The sequence below is a fragment of the Ursus arctos genome, unplaced genomic scaffold, assembly GCF_023065955.2.
Source record: "Ursus arctos isolate Adak ecotype North America unplaced genomic scaffold, UrsArc2.0 scaffold_8, whole genome shotgun sequence".
Lineage (NCBI taxonomy): Eukaryota > Metazoa > Chordata > Mammalia > Carnivora > Ursidae > Ursus > Ursus arctos.
Genome location: NW_026623100.1, coordinates 79,372,324 through 79,393,919, shown reverse-complemented (window position 1 = coordinate 79,393,919; position 21,596 = coordinate 79,372,324). Strand labels below are relative to the sequence as shown.

General features: G+C 36.5%; 1 protein-coding gene across 12 annotated transcripts in view; it reads right to left on the bottom strand.

The window, feature by feature from the left end:
- KIDINS220 (kinase D interacting substrate 220) overlaps positions 1-21,596 on the bottom strand; it is a 95,501-nt gene that overhangs the window by 41,095 nt on the left and 32,810 nt on the right. For all 12 annotated transcript variants that reach the window (XM_044390152.3, XM_044390153.3, XM_026518477.4 and 9 more), the window contains 11 exons: positions 19,798-19,975; positions 16,795-16,959; positions 15,361-15,540; positions 14,379-14,544; positions 11,461-11,612; positions 10,989-11,278; positions 10,089-10,229; positions 9,162-9,405; positions 8,910-8,998; positions 7,347-7,491; positions 3,053-3,215 (listed from right to left, as the gene is read on the bottom strand). In XM_044390152.3, coding sequence (XP_044246087.2) covers positions 3,053-3,215; positions 7,347-7,491; positions 8,910-8,998; positions 9,162-9,405; positions 10,089-10,229; positions 10,989-11,278; positions 11,461-11,612; positions 14,379-14,544; positions 15,361-15,540; positions 16,795-16,959; positions 19,798-19,975 — 1,913 coding nt within the window. The remainder of the gene's footprint in view (positions 1-3,052; positions 3,216-7,346; positions 7,492-8,909; positions 8,999-9,161; positions 9,406-10,088; positions 10,230-10,988; positions 11,279-11,460; positions 11,613-14,378; positions 14,545-15,360; positions 15,541-16,794; positions 16,960-19,797; positions 19,976-21,596) is intronic.

Sequence of the window (21,596 nt, the reverse complement as noted above, 5' to 3'; positions counted from 1 at the left end):
GAACAGGTAGAGGGCCCAGAGCCTGGGGCTTCAAGCACAAAGCCCTTGAAATAAAAAAAGTTGATCAGTGTCTCTGTAATCCTGAGACAGGGTGTACTTCTAAGCAATATTCTCAACTAAAGGAAGGTAAAGAGTCTGACCTCAGTCCTCTTCTGTACCAAAACCACAGACTGACATGGACTATATTTACTCTGTTAAAGGTCAAGGGGTGGGGAGAGGGAAGGAAAACTGAAAAACATAATAACTAATAGGTTATTTTAAATAGGGAAAGCTGATGTTTTTACAAAGGCAAAGAAAAATTGTAGAAAAAAATAATATAGCAATGCCTGCTTAATAGGTTAGTTGCATTAGAGTAAATAAGACAATTTATATTAAACAGCTTATATCTTAAATAGAGTATTATTATCTCATAATATTCCAGAAAGAAATGGAGAAAATAGAAATGTAAAAACTTCAGACACTTCATTTTCATCATAAACTTTCAGTGTCTTAAGTATTGCGGACAAGGCTACAGCTTAAGAAATTTAGATGACACTATGGCGCTGTGAGAGGCCGCACCCTCTGCACGTGAACTCTGGAGCCAGGGACGCAGCTCCACCACTTAGCGGCTGTGAGACATTCAGGAAGTGACTCACCTTCTCTGGGCTTCGATTTTCTCATGTGTAAAATAAGAATAATAACACTTACTGCTTCATAGATTGTGAGAATAAAAGGTGTTTAAAACAAAGTGTTACAGTGACAGGTACTTAAGTAGTTTATGGATTCTGAGAGACCTGGATGGAAAGAGCTCTACTACTTAAGAGCTAAGTGACTTTGGGAAGTGACCTAAACTTTCTGAACCACAATCTTCCTTGTTAATAACATGGAACTGTTCTAATCGCCGAGCTTTCTAAGGCTTCAAGAGAACTAAGGCACCTGGCAGAGAACCTGGTGCTTAGGAAAGAAAGGCTAGAGATACACATGCCAAAAGGAGAAAACACTAATGGTGAGCAATCCCTCCTCCTTAAATGAGGACCCCTGTGAGACTAGCAGCTCTCCCGTTGCCACGATTTCAATTTTCCTGAAGCCAAATGTATTACTCTAGGAACAATACTAATTCAGACACACTCTAAGAATCCCATTTATAGTTCCTAAATGAAGGCTTAGTCTTTTCTCAGACACATTTTTATTTACACACAAATAATAATTTCTCAAGGATAAGTAAAAATGCCAAAGGACTACGTGTCCATGCTAATTAGCACTTTGTGTAAAAACCACACCATGTGAAAAATAAATCTCATATTGGTATGAATTATAATTCAGAAGTTAAAACATTTAAAAAGTTAAATTTTAACTGTTTAGTAATAACTGTGCTCATCTAGCAAACATTCATAACTATACATGTATTATGATGTAAAACTTATTCATGAAATAAAACAATATTTTCTACACAACCAAGAGAAAAACCAATTGTGTATTTTATAAGAAAAAGATAATTTCTAAAATATCAAAGAGCAGATGCAAGTCAGTGCCACTTCTCTACAGCATGTGCTAATTACGTATCACCGCCATCCACTGGAGCACCTATTTGATACAGCCCACAGTTTAAACAACTTTAGTATAAATTAAACAGCAAAACCAAGAAGAGTTCATATCTGTAGACTATTACTACGCCATTCTCTATAATTCTAAAGCTAGTTATTTACCTACCTAAATAAGATACATACATGAAAAATGGGGAGGGACACCAAGGTGGTCCAGTTGGTTAAGCAACCGACTCTTGATTTCAGCTCAGGTCATGATCTCAGGGTCATGAGATCGAGTCCCACATTGGGCTCCGTGCTCAGCATGGAGTCTGCTTGAGATTCCTCTCCCTCTCCCCTCCCCCACTCTCCCTTTCTCTCTCTCTCTAAAGTAAATAAAATCATTAAAAAATATGGGGATTGAAAAATAAGGAAAACTGTATGCTGACAGTACTTTAAGAAAAAATTTTTGTAATCTTAGAAGTTTCAATATATGAACTATACACTAAATGCTTTGTTAGAGTTAGCATTTCATTTATATGTAAAAATAATTGTTTCAGTTATACCAAGTTTTATAAAATTGTATAATTTCTTGGTACTATCTTTTTTCTATGAGATAGTTTATTTAGAGCAGCACTGAACACTTCAAAGGTATTAAGTATTCTGGCAAACAAAAAGGATTATAATTTCATTTGTGAATTTGATAAAAAAATTGTCAACTCTTAAAACTTTATATACTTGGGGCGCCTGGGTGGCACAGAGGTTAAGCATCTGCCTTCGGCTCAGGGCGTGATCCCGGCGTTATGGCATCGAGCCCCAAGTCAGGCTCTTCCGCTATGAGCCTGCTTCTTCCTCTCCCACTCCCCCTGCTTGTGTTCCCTCTCTCGCTGGCTGTCTCTATCTCTGTCGAATAAATAAAATCTTTAAAAAAAAAAAAAAAAACTTTATATACTTGACATTTCACTGAACCTTAACTGCATGTCTTTCAAGAAAAAAATCTAATGAATTTCTTATCAGAAGAAAAATTTATAAGTACTTCAAATGACTGACCTTAAAGGAACAATAAATTCCTTTACTGTTTAATGCAAAGAATGTTTTCCAGCTTATATTGTTCCAAAAACCCTCCAGATACAAAACTGAAAATATCTGCACTAATGATTTATAAAATTTAACCTCCTTAATATTCAATGAAGACACTTAGAATAAAAAAATAAAACGGAAAAAGTAATAACATTTCAAGATTTGCCTTTTGCATGTATAAATACACAAAACTAATCAGGCTATTAAACTTTTTTTTTTTTTTTACCATGTAAGTTACCCTGAAAAGGGAAGACTATATCCAACTAAAGCTGTAAATTTTACATGAGATATTTACCTGTGCTCATACAACTCCAAAATTATAATGGAATTAATAAGAATGGTTAGCTGAATCCAGAAGTATACATTTTATGCATATTCTTTTGTATTCATTTTGCTTTATTTGCATTAACTTTTTTCTGAAAAGTCAACTCAATCTAAGATAAAAGTTAAATATCAAGAGGTCAAAATACCTTTCATAGATGGTTTTTAATGTCATTTGATCTGGAATACCTTCAGTCTCTTCCAAATATAATATGAGCCATGAAGTTCGGTACGGCCACTGCTCAGTAAGGTTGATCCAGCTAGCAAGCCTGTCCCAATTGAAACTAATCTGATTGGCTCTCAGTAATCGTCCTTTAAAAAATATAAAAATATTCTAAAATTAATAGATGTGTAATATTATACTAAGCAAAACATTCAGCATATTGACAAATAATTTAAATATTTAACAGCTGCAACTTAATTTACACTACAAATTCAAACCTACTGTTTATATGGCTTCTATAATCCAAAGAGCTGTACTGGAAAAATTCTAGGGATTAAACACAATTCTGTTTAATTCTAAAGTAATTTTTTGTGTCATTTGCCACTAGTGTTATACACTGCTTTGACCATGTACATGCAGGCAAAAATCTTTCTGACCTACGTGTCAGACAGTCTCAACACTGCCCACAATCAGACAGCAGAACATCAATGCACCCATGATGGACCCCATCCTTTAAAGTACTATCTAAGTTGGTAAGTAAATGATATAGTGCATTAGAAGGTGATTAGTTCTATGGAGTAAATTAATAAAGCAAGGAGTGTCAAAGAAGGAAGTGTAATTTAATTTTATATAAGATAACAAAGGAAGGTCCCGTTGAAAAGCTGACATTTAAGCAAAGACTAAAAAGGAGATGAGAAAGCCCATTTTGCATCTCTTCAAAGAAAGATCATTACAGGCAGAAGCAGAAGCCCTTGGGCAGTAAGGGATGGAAGAGGAGAGTAGTAGAAGATGAGGTCAGAGATAGGGAGAGAAGTAAAGAGAGAGACATCAAAAAGGGCCTTTTAAGAAACTCTAAGAATTTCAGATTTTTATCTTCAGCAAAATGGGAACATAATAGAGTTCTGAGCAGAGAAATAACATGATTGGCTTCTATATTAAAAGGTCACTGTAGCTGCCACATGGAGAATAGACCATAGAGGAAAAAGTTGGAGCAGAGAGATGTCAGGCTACTGCTATAATTAATACAGATGAGACAAAATGATGCAAAGGATAAGGGTAGTATGTTACAAATCATGAAAAGTGGTCAGATTCAGGATATAGTCTGAAAACAGAACTAAAGAATGTACTACAGATGGGAGGCGGTATATGAAAAAAAGATATCAAGGGTTTTTTGCCCAAGGAACTGGAAAAAGAGTTGGATTAACTGAAATAGGAGACCATGAGTGGATTAAGTTTGGGACAGAGGATCACAAGTTCAGTTTTGGACCTGGTATGTATCAAACATCTATTAGACCCCACGAGATATCAAGTAGGCAACTGGAAAGCAACAAAGCTGAAGATATTCATCTGAGAATCTTTTGCATGTAGATGGTATGTAACCCTTTGGGACTAAATGAGATCACCAAAGAGGCTGGTTCAGATCGAAAAGGAAGGAAACAATGACTGCACCAGGGGCATTCCAACACTAAATGGTAAGGGTAGATGAGGTTTTTGTGGTACTTGATTGTTACATGACTTTATATCTTTCTGTCTTTACCAACAGGACAAGAACTTTATCTTGTTTACTGCTTATCTCCACAATACCCAGACTGATATCTGGCATATCTAGACACCACCATATATTTGTCAAATACGTACAAAGATATTGGTAATATGCTAGAACATTTTCATTGTAGAACATAATTTAATAAAGTTTGACACCTTAGAAGGATTTAATTACCAAAAATATTGTACATATATTAGATACAACCTCACTTGCAATTTAGTTCATAGCATGCACCCCAACCTTAGTCTAAAAGCAAATTCTAGTGTAACTATCGTAACAGTGTTAACACTAGTCAATACTACAAAGTACCATTCAATATCATGCAAACAAACATACTTACACACATTATATTTATACATAAGCATTAACATGGTGAAGAGCAGAATTCTATGCATGGAATTCAGTCACGGGGCAATAATCTTCGATTTTATTGTCAATATTTTTATTTAAAATATCATTTGAAAACTAAAACAATAGCAGCATATAAAATCTGAATTTCAACTTTTTTTAAAAGATCTTTTTAATTTATTTGAGAGCGAGAGAGAGAGAGTGTGAGTAAGAGGGCAAGAGCGGGGAAGGGAGCTGCAGACTCCCTGCCAAGCAGGAAGCCTGACTTGGGGCTCGATCCCAGGACGCTGGGATCGTGACCTGAGCCGAAGGCAGACACCTAACTGACTGACCCACCCAGGTACCCCTGAATTTCAACATTTTAAATTATAAGTTAGTTAAGACATCCATGTTCATGGATTGGAAGACTCAATATTGACATTTAAGTCATCTTAAGATTCAATGAAATCTCTGTCAAAATTCCCAATGACAAGTTTTGCAGAAACAGAAAAACCCATCCTAAAATTCATATGGAATCTCATGTGACACTGAATATCCAAAGCAATCCTGAAAAAGAAGAACAAAACCGGAAGACTCACACTTCCTTATTTCAAAACTGACTACAAAGCTACAGAAATCAAAACAGTACAGACTGGCATAAACACAGGCATATAGATCAACAGAATAGCATTGAGAGCCCAGAAATAAATCCTCAGTATATGGTCAAATGATTTTTGACAAGGGTGCCAAGACCATTAGATGGGGAAAGGACAGTCTTTTCAATAAATGGTGCTGGGGAAACTAGAGATCCACTTGCTAAAGAATGACGTTGTATCCCTACCTAACACCATATATAAAAATTAACTCAAAATGGATCAAGTTACCTAAATGTAACTTAAAATAATAAAACATTTAGAAGAAAACATAGGACAAAAACTTCTCAGCATTGGATTTGGCAGTACTTTCTTCCATAAGACACCAAAGGCACACAAACAACAACAAAAAACAAACTGAACTTCATGAAAATTTTAAAATTTTGTACACCAAAAGGCACTATCCATAAAGTAAAAATGCAACCCACAGAATGGGAGAAAATATTTGCAAATCATGTATCCGATAAGGGATTAATATCTACAGTATACAGAGAACTTCTAAAACTCAACAATAAAAAATCCAAACAACCCAATCCAAAAATGAACAAAGGACTTGAATAAATATTTCTCCAGAGAAGATACAGGAATGCCTAATAAGCATATGAAAAGATGTTCAACATCACTAACCATTAGGGAAATGCAAAGCCAATCTACAATAAGATACTACCTCTCACCTACTAGGATGGCTACTATCAAAAAAATAGTAAGGAACAAGTTTTGGCAAGGATGTAGAGAAATTGGAACCTTTGTGCATTGTTGGTGGGAAGGTAAAATGGTGCAGCCATGGAAAACAGAATCAAGGTTTCTCAAAAAATTAAAAATAGAAATACCATGTGACCCAGCAATTCCATTTCTGAGTATATATCCAAAAGAACTGAAAGCATGGTCTTAGAAAATATTAAGATATACTCGTGTTCATAGCAGCATTATTCACAATAGCTAAAACATGGAAGCAACCCACATGTCCGTCAACAGATGAATGGGTAAGCCAAAATGTGGTATAGACATACAATGGACTACTATTCACTCTTTAAAAGGAAGGACAGTCTACATGCTATAAATGGTGAACCTTGAAAGACATTATGTTAAGTGAAATAAGCCAGTCACAAAAAGATAAATACAATATGACTCCACTTATATGAGGTACTTAGCGTAGTAATATTCTATAGAGACAGAAAGTAGAAAAGTGGTTGCAAAGTGCTGAGGGAGGGAAGAAGGGGGAGTTATTAATAACAAGTACAGTTTCAGTTTTACAAGATGAAAAGAATTATGGGGATGGATGGTGGTGGTGGCTGCACAACAGTGTGAATGCATTTAATACCGCCAAACTGTACCCTTAAATATGGTTAAGATAGTATATTTTGTTATGTGTATTTATTTAAGCCAACACAAAAGAAAAAAATCTATTTGAAAACTAAAACAGAATAGCAGTGTACAAAATCTGAATGCCAACATCTTAAATTATAAGTTAACTATACTCACACAAATTAGCATAAAATTATCTTTATATAAAGAGAAAAATTAAAAGATTTTTTAAATCATCACGTTTTAAAAATAACAGTGTATAACTGATGGTTGATTTTCATTGTCAAAACTAATATAGATTTTATTAGATACACTTAATGCAAATAAAAGTGGTGTAAAGCAGTATAAACATTTGAACACAGTACATCCTTTTGTTTCTGAAAGTGAATTGCTTTGCTAATGTGTTCAAGTTTATTATCTACCATAAGATAGTAAGAAACAAAAATTACCTGTCACAGAAACAATATTAAGTAATCTTCTCATGGTCTGAGGACTTATGTCACTGAACCAGTCCTCGGTAACCAGCAGTTTTGTAAGATCAAAGGACATCTGCCGAGTAATGGTCCGCTGCATCTGCCTTCTTCGGTACGTATCCTGAAGGAGTTTAAGAACAATGAGCATGAACCAATACTCCAAGTCTGAGAACTTAAGGCTTTTTTAGAAGTTAATATATGTTTATGACGACAACAAAAATAATCTAAAATTTTAGTCAAACAGGAAGACTATATAATAATAGGCATGATTATTATTATTCCCTGAGGCAGAATCTTTACAGAACAGTTATAAAGTAATATTAGCGGCAACTGCATCAAATGGTGTGGTTTAACTTCAAATGTACTTTGATTTATAGTTGCACAGTTAGAGAAAGCTAAATGCCTTGAAGACTATAAATGAGCAGGATTATGGAAATAGAATTAAAGTCAAACTCTTACAGGAGTTCCATTTTCATAAGGACCCTGAAATAATAAAGCAAATAAACTCTTGTCTAGTTTGAAGGATTCAGCATTTTGATGTTTATTTTTAAATGTGTGACAACTACCCTCACATATGTGTAAGAATTAAAGGTACTCTAGTGGGCAGAGTGGGGTAGAGAATCCCTTCTAATCGGAGGAAGGACAAGCACAATGAAGGCGAGTTCTCATCTGAAGTCGTGGTGGATGGAAGCACAAGGAGCCCAAAAGGCCAGACTACCAAGAGGCAAATTCGAAATGTGAAATTATACCTTCCTCCTAATTTAGTACTATCTATTGTCACTCATATTAATTTCAAAACAACAAAACATCACTGAAGACACATCATATAAAATGTCCCAAATGAAATGGCAGCAAACTAGGAAAAAGAAAACAGTGCCGATGCTAGCCCAAGTTAAGTGGCACTATGATCGTAACTTACCTGCAAGTGGACATCTTCCTGTCTTGTAATACTCCCTTGATCTATATACAAAAGACGGTTCTACGAGTGGGGTAGGACAGGGAAAACATGAGTGTTCGAGGAGAAACCCGAGGTGACTGGGCAGGACACAAAATCACTATGTGGGTGTAAAAGAAAGGGTCACACCTCACAGATATCAGGGAAGGAGGAAGGCCAGAGGAAGAGCATGGCACTCTTCTCACACCACGAGCCTCTTTCCTCCATACGTGTCTGGTGGCAACAGACACCTGGAACGGTACAACCTGACCTGGAATGAATACAGGGGTTCTCAACCCTGGATGACATCACCTGGAGAGCTTTAAAATCTCACTCCCAGAGATTCTGATTCAGCTGCTCTGAGGAAGGGCACCTGGGAACAGGTTAGGAGAGGATGGGGACTACCACACAACTCACAGCTGTTATGGGCTCTAGGCTCACATATTTCCTAAAAAGCCACCTGAAGCCAAAAGGAAATTCAATAATAAAATATATTTGATGAGCTTAATGCAATATTTACAGTAGCACATATTGAAGTAGCATCACATTAGCTTTATTTGAACAACAGCAATACAACACATGGCTCAAAACAAGTGGCATCTTACCCGTCTGTTAAGGGCTGTTTTGCTACCGAGCTTAGTCATCTCTCCAAGGCTGTTTTGTGAAACTCTTCTGTCGGGATCTTCCTGTATCCCTTAAAAAATTTGTCAAGAGAGCACCACTGTATTAAAATTCTGTGGTATATGATATTTAAAGAGAAGTGAAATCCCAACAGTATTTTTCAAGGTAAAAGGTGAGTTACCATAAAACACCATTAACTACTTCAAACCGAGGTACCTGAAGAACTGGATCTTTACCTGCAGTATCTGTGCACGGAATGTCCCCATTTGTTGTTGAAGTCACAAGAAATTTTCTTGCATTGCTTAGTCCACGACTATTAAGAAAAACGGGTAAATGAACTATATTGCGCATATAGTCGTGTCCATTTATATTTGAGTCACGAAGCACACTGTTGAGGTTCTGGTTAATTGCCTTTATAATAATATGTGGATCACTTGCAAAAATGGCAATGAATGGGCCTTTTGAAAACAGAACTCGGACCTGTGGTAGAAAAAACGTGTACTAATGATATAAATTTCAAATTATCCAAAGCAACAAAAAGTCTCTTCCAAATCTGTATTATCTTTTGGTGACTATATTTTTTAAATACTATTTTTTAAAAATATTATTTCATATGAAAACAAATTTCATTAAAGTCTCAATCTGGTTTTTCACCATCTGACAGTGATAAAACTTCCAAAGAAAACAATTAATCCTGTCCTATTTTGAGATATTTATGGTCTACATAAAAGCAAACATCAACACACATAGAAATATTTGTGAATATACATGAGGTGCTGGGCACACTGGTCTCTCTCCACAGCTACACACTATCGCTTTAACATACATTACAGAGAGCCACTGAGGTACCCCTACTTAAATAAAAACTGTGGGTTCCCTACTGTTGCCTCTGATTCTAACCACTATCTGCAAAAGAAAGATGGAGTCACACTATGGACTTCAGAGCTACTCTGTTCATTTTCTCACCTAGCCATTGAGCTAAAATTGTTTAAATCTGTTTGTGAGGACACACATTTACTCCTGTTATACTTCTGCACTTAAAAACAATAGTTGGTTTTATAAAAGAAAAAGTACTACTCAAATTCCATTTGAGAAATTCAAGAAGTCCTTCCTCTCGGCTGCCACATGTGACAATTATAAGTTTCAAGACAGCTAAAACATACAGTGTCCAGCATCTGGAGTACTTTGTCCTGCTCGCAGGCATCTAATCCATCAATGATAACCACCAGCCTTGTCTGATTCTGAGTGAAGCTGTCAATGGTTTTTGCCATCCTGGCCATCAATTCCACTTCACACTTAAGAACCTATGTAAAAGAAAGGACAGAAGCACTGAAGATATGAGAAATTTAAGCACATTTCTTAAAAAGCCTGATAGAAACTCTTCTAATAGGAAGAAAAGAAATCCCAAGTCCTCACTGCCAGTTGTGGTCCCACTTATAACTGCAGTGAGTGCTTCACAATTTAAAAAGTGACTTTACATAAATTAGAGCATTTTACCCTTACAATGAGGTAGCCACAGTCATACCCATTTTAAAAGGACAAACTGGGCTGAGTGACTTATTTTCCAAGATCACATGCTCTGAAAGTCGAAAGACTAGGAATTGAATGCAAATTCAAATGATCTAAACACCACACTACAGTGGGCTCCTGATGGCACATGACGTTGATCAAAGGAAGGGGCTCAGATATTGTATGAAGTCCCTTTTGATTCTAAAAGTATGGTCCTATTTTATATGTTTCAGTGGTTTAATTTGCTTCCTCTACCAGGCTCTAGAGGAGGCTATATTATTAGGCAGGAAACCCATTACTATTAGGTAGGTGATGACCTCTTGAGTAATCTCCTAACACTTAGGAATACCTTATAAAAGTCTATTTTATAAAAACCTGAATTGTTTTAATTTTTCCCACTTCAAACGTACATTCCCACAGGGCAAATCTGGAATAAAACTAAAAACAAATGCAACGCTGTAACATTTACAGAGTCTGCGCCCTAAAGCCCCACCATCAGGATCATGGAAGAGTACTTACGATCAATTACTTTCTAATGATCAGTGAGTGCTTACCTTCATGAATCCTTCACTTTTCAGTTTGTGCAGTTTAGAGGCAGCATTATGGAGGCGTTTCCTTTGAGAATTCAGGAGAGAGTCCAGCACCTGCCACCATGTACGACAGTTCAGCACAAAGGCCAATCCCACTATTGATGCAATTGATATGAGGACAGCATTCACTGTCAGATGTTTTGGGTCAACTCTGAAAATAGCCAGGAGAGTAATTCCAGCAATAATGCAGCCAAAGATAAAAAGGAAGATGACAAAAGATGGCAGGCAACACGTTTTTTTCCATTTCTTTTTGCCTGTAAGACAACAAATGGTTTTACCAATTAGTTACATACCAAGTACCTAGAAGACCCTAACCATGACAGTCACGGCATATGAATTTCTGATGTTTAATCTGTGTTTTCAAGAAGTGCACTGAACATTCATCCCATCCTCATCCCCTACACACAGACACAAAGGAGGAGGAAGGAAGTCCTACCCTGCGTATCTTCAGTCTTAAATACTCGAAAGAGCCTGGTTGCCAAAAAGCCAAACTCTCTCTCACAGGCATCCGAGAGAGTCGCGATCATTTCAGCCATCGATGTTTCTCCACCTACGCTGGACAGCCTGTTGTAATCTGTAAATAAAAACCTTGGGGGAAAAGGGGAATAAAATGTTACTTAGATAGCTAAAGAAAGAAATAATTTCCACATACGTCATCTCTGTATCATGTACCCTACATTTTCTTAAGGTCTCTTTTAAAATATTGTCATTAAAGTTCTGAGGAGGAAAAAGAACTTGTAATCAGGTCCCTTCCACTTCAAAACATTATACATATTTGTGTTAGGAAAAGGCAATAACCAAAGTGAAAAGCATCAGAGTTGTATTGAGTTAATTCTGATGGAAAGCAGTGGGGTGAACCGTGGCGGCAGAGCTGAGGCGCGGCACCGGACACCTGCAGGGCCCTTGGCACAGTGACTGAAAAGAGTCGTGCAGGGAAGTGTGTGAGGCACCAACGAAGAGATCAGAAGACTGACAGAATACTACAGTCATTAAGAATTTAAGGCCATTTCAAAACTCAAGTTTTAGAATGTTTTATTTATAGCTTAAACATTAAGTAAGGATTTAGAAATGAGGTTTAGAAGATTCTTTTCAGGTTGTTCTTTGAGATAACTGAATACTTTGTATCCTGCTCCTCTGAGTGGACAGGATTTCTGCACTTGCTCCCTTTCTCCCCTTCCATCCCTAAATTAAATGCTCATCTCAATCCAGTAGAAAAGCACTGCTTTCAAAATACAATCTAGGATCACACTGTACTCTACTGTATGATCTTGATTTATGCCATTTTAATTGTTCTTTTTTTAAAAATACCATCTCATTAAAATAAATTTTCTGTGAAAATATTTCCCTCAATTATTTTATTCTATTCTGTATGTTTTCTTAAATTTTTCATTTTACATTTGTAAATCCTTCTCCTAATACTTAATCATATATACTAATTATGCAAGTCTTTATCTTTATCTCTTACATTCATAGTTTTTTTTTATGTTTTTTTATTATGTTAGTCACCATACAGTACATCCCTGGTTTTTGATGTAAAGTTCGATGATTCATTAGTTGCATATAACACCCAGTGCACCATGCAATACCTGCCCTCCTTACTACCCATCACCAGCCTATCTCATTCCCCCCAACCCCCTCCCCTCTGAAGCCCTCAGTTCGTTTCTGAGTCCATAGTCTCTCATGCTTCATTCCCCCTTCTGATTACCCCCCCTTTCTTTATCCCTTTCTTCCCCTACCGATCTTCCTAGTTCTTATGTTCCATAGATGAGAGAAACCATATGATAATTGTCTTTCTCTGCTTGACTTATTTCACTTAGCATTATCTCCTCCAGTGCCGTCCATGTTGCAGCAAATGTTGAGAACTCGTTCTTTTTGATAGCTGAGTAATATTCCATTGTATATATGGACCACAACTTCTTAATCCAGTCATCTGTTGAAGGGCATCTCGGCTCCTTCCACGATTTAGCTATTGTGGACAATGCTGCTATGAACATTGGGGTGCATATGGCCCTTCTCTTCACTATGTCTGTATCTTTGGGGTAAATACCCAGTAGTGCAATGGCTGGGTCATAGGGTAGCTCAATTTTTAACTTTTTAAGGGACCTCCACACTGTTTTCTAGAGTGGCTGTACCAACTTGCATTCCCACCAACAGTGTAAGAGGGATCCCCTTTCTCCACATCCTCTCCAGCAATTGTTGTTTCTTGCCTTGTCAATTTTTGCCATTCTAACTGGCGTAAGGTGGTATCTTAGTGTGGTTTTGATTTGAATTTCCCTGATGGCTAATGATTTTGAACATTTTTTCATGTGTCTGTTAGCCATTTGTATGTCATCATTGGAAAAGTGTCTGTTCATATCTTCTGCCCATTTTATGATTTGTTTGTTTCTCACGTATTGAGTTTGAGAAGTTCTTTGTAGATCTTGGATACCAGTCTTTTACCTGTAGTATCATTTGCAAATATATTCTCCCATTCCGTGGGCTGCCTCTTCATTTTTTTGACTGTTTCCTTGGCTGTGCAGAAGCTTTTTATCTTGATGAAGTCCCACAAGTTCATTTTATCTTTTGTTTCTCTTGCCTTTGGAGATGTGTCATGAAAAAGGTTGCTTTGGCCGATGTCGCAGAGGTTGCTGCCTATGTTCTCCTCTAGGATTTTTACATTCATAGTTTTGATGTTCCATCTGGTTTGGCCTATTTACTTTCATCTTAAGTTACACATTTTATCTTGTAATAATTTTAAAATTCTTTATCATTTAGTATGCTTTTAACTATTTTGCTAATTTCTATTGAATTCCTCTTGCTTTCAATTCTGTTTTTCACTTAATGTTCCTCTGGAGCCCTCTACCTTTCCTTTATTCTTGACATAACATGTTTTTCACCTTTTCTGAACTGTTTCCTCATACATTTCCTATTTGACATTAATAATAATTTTAGATAGGCAAGTCGATTTATTTCCACAGGTGAGGAAAGAGTGGCTCAGGGGGCACGCTCAGGAGCCAAAGTTACACGCTAATGCAAGGGTATGCTAGGAGCCCATCCTACATCCTGTGCCCTCTTCAAAGTGTTCCCAAAGGATGGAAAAGGGGGTTGGGGCTGGGGGGGGGGTTCAAATCAAATTTGGTAAATCAAAGTTAACCAGATTTATTTAGGGAGAGTTGTCTCTGATCCTTTTATGTACAAGAGGAAGATATGATGTAAAGTGTTTCTCAAACCTATTTAACCAGTGCAAGTTGTTTTCTTTCTCAAATAAAAAGTTCAGGAAACCAATGCTTTTTTTGGAACGTACACTGAGAAAGCATTATAAACTTTATTTTTGCTTCATCTTATGCAAAACTTCTGTCAAAGGGACCAACTTACCTCACAGGTAAAGCTTTAGTAGTCTGCTCTGGCAGTTCAGGTGGGTTTACAAACATCAGTTTGAGGAGGAGCTCCAAATATCCAATATGTCTTGCCAATCTCGTACTGAGGACCCAGGCCCAATTCCAACTCTCCCCTTCCCTTCGTCCACCAAAGTAAATGACAACTGAAATGCACAGTTTAAAAAAATTACTCAAAACAATCATGACTCAAGCAGCCTCTTTTCTCACATTGTCAAATATCAAGTAACAAGAGGCAGGCTTACATGACTTTCCCTGGTTCCACGCTATTTCCTAACTACTCCTCAAAGAATTCCTTGGCTAATTAACCAACATAGAGAAGGTATGTGGAAAACAGAAAGAAAACTAAAATATGATATAAGAAACACAATCAGAAAGATAATGCCTTAAACAGAAACATATCATTTAGTTCAGACTCAAATGTGAATGATTTTGGGTTTATCACTTTTTGCACCTGTTGAAGTTATCAGTTCCTCCAATAGTGAATCTATTTCCTCTGCTACAACTGAAGATATCTCCTAAGAACAGGACTATAATTTTTTTTACTTCGCTTTTAAGTAAAATAAAGATCACAGGCATGAGCAAAATGCCCAAGCACATGCCACTGATGGCTATGAAGACTTACTTTCAAAAAAGACTTAACTATAGTAAGTCATTAACATACAAAAAAGTGAATATAATAATTCAGAGTTCTACTTCAATATTAACGAGCAGTACACCAGTGTTTAAAGCTACTCCAGCCAGGTTGTGGACACTGTTCCTCTAGGCCAACTTATAAATAGCAAAAAGGTCATGAAAATCTTTTAATTAATTATGAAAATCACTTACAGGAGAAATATAGATAATATTTTATATTTTATAAATATAGATTCATAAATACAAAATATTAAGATAATGTTTTAAATAAAACAAGGAGTCTTAACATTGTCTCTATTTTTTGGAAAAAAAAATCAAAAACTTACTAAAAAATATATATAAGAGAGCCAAGAAGCTCAATGATACTGCTATTCCAAGATTCAGGTCGACCGTAAAAGCAAACAATAAACCAAGCCCTCCACAAAGCAGCAAGGTCAGAAATACTATAAGCCAGGAAAACTGAAAAAGAGGTTCAATCTGTTGTCCTGCAAAAGTCTTCATTTCATCTGAAAGAGAAATAGGAAAAACCTTAATCCTGTTTTAAGAAATACAACTTCTTTTCTTCTCCCCTCCAAGTTTTTATTTAAATTCCAGTCAGTTAACATACAGTGTAATATTAATTTCAGCTGTAGTTTTGGATTCTTCTCCCAAGTTTTTAAGAAATGCAACTTCTAACTCAATTTGAAATTTTCAATATAAACATTTACTGGGTACTTACTAAGTCCCTAGACACAATGTTGCTACTTGACCATTTCAGCCAATGTTCTTTAGATAAACATGCAAACCTCACTCCCTAGGGCACACCCACTCTTGTTCTACCCACTCTCTTGCTTCATGTTGAGGATGCACAAATCCTTTTTCATATATTCCCATTTGTCAAAATTTTGCTATTTATTTTTTGTGGTTTGTATTATATAAGCAACAAGGTATTGTTTCCACATACAAAACTGGAAAACATGACTTTGCTATGTGTCCTCAACCTACACATCACCACCCTTCCTCTGTGGCACTCCTCCTCACCCCTCCTCCAATCACATTTGAGAATCACTGCTCTTAAAGGTGTGTGCTGAGCCCAGATGAGCCCAGAACAAGTCATTCTTTTTACAAAACTTGATAAAAATTTTACAGGCAATACTGAAACCTGTCCTTGAAGAATGAATATGATTTTGCAAATCAAAGGGGTGGTAGGAGGAGCTGTCTAGGAAGTTCCTAACAAAGGGAGCAACTCGGGAAAAGTATCTAGTCTGTTCTTGCAAGAGCCAGCAGCCCTCTGGGACTGCAGCACGGGGCATACACATGAGGCAGTGCTGGAGGGTATGCCATACAAAGTGACAAGTTTAGGAAGGGCGCTGGATATGAGGATTATAAATAGCATATGCAGGGGCACCTGACTGGCTCAGTCAGGGGAGCACACAACTCTTGATCTTGGGGTCCTGAATTCAAGACCCACGCTGGGTGTGGAGCCTACTTAAAATTAATAATAATAATAATAATAATAATAATAATAATAATAATAATAATAGCACATGCAGAAAATCTGCTACCAAGGGGTCTTAAGAATGTTATAACACAACTGGATCTTTGTTTTAGGGAGAGAACTCAAATGACTGTGTGGGGGATCAACTGGATAGAGTAACATATTCAATTTAGTAAACTGTGCAGCATACTCATACATAAAAATCTATTTTGCTTTACTTCAGAAAAAAGCACCAGAGGAAGCCTCGTCATATATACAGACTTTGTGCAAACATGCACTTTACCTTCTAGTTTCTTGAGTAAGAAGGATTTCCCGCTTCCCCACTGTGCATACAGCCCCACACAAATGGGTGGCTGCATGGTAGGCTCGCTGAGAATGTCTGCCAGCGCACTGCTATACAAATCGTAACCAAGCATGTCACCGTCTGTTTCAGTAGGAGACAAGTGTCCTGTAATTATAAACATACCATATCCTTACATCAAAAAGAGACATTACCACTAGAAAGGAACATCAATTCCCAGTTATCAATTGTTTATTTAATTAGAAAAAAAACCTTATATTAAATGGTTACACCTGTGTAAAAATAGGTTATAAGATTCTTAAAGACCATATTTCACTGAACTTAAGATACCTACTTATTATAGGATGCATCATTATTATGTATAACTAAGAAAGAAAAAATATGTTGCCAAACTGTGACACAACGCTCTCTTATCCATCAATGATAAGACACATTCCAATTTCAGAGATGTCAAATGTAGAACAATGTACATTTTAGAATCAATAAAATACGATTAAAACTCAAACTAGTACACAGGAATAAATTTAATAGGTGTAATACCTATATAAAGAAAGCTATTAAATGTTACTGAAGAATAAAATATAGTAATCAGAGAAAAAGAGATATTATATGGCTCCAGGCAGAAAGGTTCAGTGGCTTCGAGACAACAATTCTCACCATATTATCATTAAAGTGATAAACTCCAATCAAAATCCATGTGAATTTTTGAAAAATTGAAAAGCAGAAGAACACATAAGAAGAGCTAAGAAAAAATTTTAAAAGACTACCAGAGAAAGAGTAGTTGTCTTTGGAGAAAAATTAAAATATACTACAAAGCTACAATAATTAAAGCATTGTAGAACCAGCACAAGATATTAGCATAAGTGGCATTTCAAACCAGTGGGCAAGGGAGGAATTAGAAAGTGGTGCTAGAGGGGCAAACCATCCATTTTTAAAAAAACAAAATGAAAACTCTATACATCTTACACCTTAAAAAAATAAGTTTCTGAAACATTAAAAAATTAAATGTAAAAAACCATAAAAATACTAGAAGAAAATACAAGGGAAAAATCTTTTTTAATCTTTGCGTGGAAAAGGCCCTTCTTTTTTTTTTTTAAGTTTTTATTTTATTTATTAGAAATATAGCAAGAGACAGCATGAGTGGGGAGGAGAGGGAGAAGGAGACTCCCCACTGAGCAGGGAGCCTGATGTGGGGCTCGATCCCAGGACCCTGAGATCATGACCTGAGCTGAAGGCAGACGATTAACCGACTGACTCACCCAGGTACCCCGGAAAAGGCCCTTCTTTCTCAATATAATACTAAGGCCAGCACTGCAGGAAAGGACGAACAAATAAATTACAAAGCTGCATAACTTTTAAATGGGGAACTAAAAACACCCATCACCATAAACAAAGCAGCAGCTCGGAGAGGGGTACAACATATAGGATGGACCCAGGATCCATATCCATAACATATAAAGACACTTAAAATCAATTTTAAAAAAAATATCAAAAACTCAAGAGAAAAATGGGCAAAGGATACAAAGAGGAAAATGGCAAAAATACAAATACCCTGTGAACGTATATGAAAAGATCGCAATCTAATAATTTTATAATGCAAATTACATGAGATTTTTTTCTCATATTGATCTGATTAGCAAAGATTAAGGAGGCTGGAGCTCTCCAGGCTTCACAAGGTCATGGGGAGCTGCACTATAGTAACGGGTCTAAGGCAGAAGAAATTGTTACAGCCATTTGGAAAGTCTCCCAAAACTATGAGCATTAACTGACTTACCTATTCTACTTCTGGGCATTTATTCTAAGAAAGAGTCCTAAAAAGAAGAGTTAATGAATACATGTACAAAGATATTTACTGCACCACTAGCTTTTAAATATAGTTCATCATTAAAAACTTTTATAATATGGTATTACCCTATTATTAATTTTTAAAGCTGCATATATAGTATAAAACATTTTTAGAAATGTACAGAAAATCCTGTAGGGTCAAACAGTTACAAATTAAGAGATAGGGGACAATGGAAAATTTGCACTTTCTACAATATTCGTGTCTCCATTTTTGAAATTTATGAGTGTGCACTAATACAATTAGAAAAAATATTTTAAAATACAAGAACCCATAATACAATAGAAACATACTCAAAAACAATCTGTAAGTAAGAAGCTCAGTTGGAAGGTGGTGGGATTCTAGTATCTCCTGTTGGGTTTCTGGGACTTACATATCTCTTTTTTAATTCTGGTAGAAAATTGATCCATATTTCAAAACACATATGTTATATACTCATGTACATTCTTCTCAATCAAAAACTGTTTGAATACAATATTCAAAGCATTATGCCAGATGTTACGGAGGACATAAAGATAAGAAGTAATAGTCCCTGTCCTGAAGAACTTGGAATCTGAAGGGAGAAAATTCTAAAAGAAATAAAAGGCCATATATAATAAGTATATAAAAAAAGAAATGTAAACACAAGTGCGTAAATATTCAAATGAGGCAAAAATTTTTTCTGGTTTAGGCAGATCAGTTAAAATGTCACCGAGAAGGGGACAACTGACAGGAGCCTTGGAGAGAGACAATTTGGACAAGGAACCTTGGTAGAGATGGAGAGGGCAGACCTGTGGCAGGCATAACAAGCAAACATGGAGAACTTTAAGCACTCAGGCCACAGAGAAAACAGAGCACATTTTGATGAAAGCACAAAGAATACCTGGGAGAGTAAGAGGGAAAAGATTTTTAGAAAAGCAGGCTACATTTTTAGAGGTCTTAAAAGCTGATGGCTAACTCTGGACGTACTTCATTTAGATGCTACAGGACAGTGCAGAAGAGCTCTAGACAGGAAGGGATATTTTTCCACAGCAAAATAATAACTCTCTCAACTTCCACAATCTCCAGGTAAGTGATAAATGCAAAACTGCTATTGGCTTCTTAATTTTCCACATAACATTCATTTTTTAAAAGTTCAGTCAGGAACAAAACCCAATACTTACTGGCTCCAAATATTTGAGTTAAAATACTTTTTTGATGGCTACAGTCAATGTTGTAGGGAGTCTCGCCTGCTTTGTTGGGCCTATAAAGTAACCTCCCATCTTTGGGATTTCGTAAAAGAAGTTCTGCCAGTTTCCGACTCCTCCCACGAATAGCAATATGCAAAGGAGTGTCTCCTTTCTGTAAAATAGACAGGAAATTGGAACCTTCATATACTTTACATATAATATATACAGAGTAACAATTTTCAGGTTTCTGTGAAATAATGAAAAATCTGAACTTTTCATATTTTTCATATACAGTGAACAAATAATCTGAATTTTTATTTCTATCTTCTCTGTAATTTTTTTCTCAAGTTCCTCACCTAGCTTTTCTTGGGTTTTATTTCTCCCACAGCCTGCGAGAATGAAGGTCATTCTTCCCTCCTCCCCTCAAGTCACTAAAAGAAAAAGCAATAGGCTTTCTCCTTGCAGCATCTCCTAGGCCATGGATCTACCTTTATCCATCATCCAAATATTTATTGTCCACAATGTCCTCCACTTCCTCAACTACTTTAAATTCTACTGTACAACTTTCTTCTGCATTTGTCTAGAAAGCGTCACAATCCATGCTGCTATCCCATCTAGCATGAGTGATCTCATCTGCTCCCATCCCCTATGCCAACCAGCCACCATCAAATGAAGCCCTTACACTTCTTTCTACACTTCTCTCCTTGGAATCCTTCATATCATATCTATCCATGTCTGGCCAGTACAACCTCTTCTGCCCTCCTCACCTTTTACTTCTCTCTATATCAGCCTACCTTCTTTTATTAGAATCCCCAATCACATTAGTATTCACATTCAACACTAATGAAAACATGTAAAAACAAACCAAAAAAAAAAAAAAAAGAGAGAGACCTTTTCTGCAATGTGTTCTCCCACTTTTTACTTCACAAACACCTCTCTTGAAGACAATGACCTAAAAAGTTAACAAATTAAGTTCTCAGTTCTCATCTACCCTGATCTCTTTAGAACACTAAATGAAAATGACCTGCAATATTCTTCCTATAGCTTCGATGGCACAACCTTATCTTGATTTTGACTTTCCTCTTCTGCTTTGGGTCTACTTCTTCCTTTTCTAGATTATCTTTCCACATCCTAAACACATGGCATAATAACTGTGTATCTTGAGCTCACTCTAGGTAAGGCACTGTGTTGGGTACTCTGGAAGATATAAAGATGGAAGATAAAACAGTCCCTAGCCTTAAACAGCTTACAGTATAACAGGAAGAAATCACATAAACATGCAAATTATAAAACAAAGTAGAATGTGACACGTGCCATAAGAAAAGTAAAGTTCTGTCCTCAGCTTTCATCTTTCTTCCCATTGATGACCTTAGTCACACCCATGCAATTCTTTTTTCTTGGTAACTACGTGCCAAATTCTCATCATGGGCTTGATTTCTTGTCCAAATTCTAGTCCCACACTTCCCAATGCCTACTGGTGTCAGCCTCCTGAATGTCTCATCAGCCCTCAAACAAAACACATCTAAACCAGATTTCATTATTTTATTTCCCCACCTGAACCCCATCTCTTATCCCCAAACCTGTGAGAAGGTAGAAACATCATCTGTGGCATTTTTGCCAGACACGAGGTTTCTGAAAATGCAGGGAAGATGTTAACACAGCCAGTGTGCAGAACTGAGATCAGGGAGAGGCTAGGTGAAAATAGCATTAATCTTCATTCTGAAATGTATCTGTATGAAATCCTCCATGAAAAGCTGGGATCAGGACTTTTACAGGTTTGTATTCCAAATTCT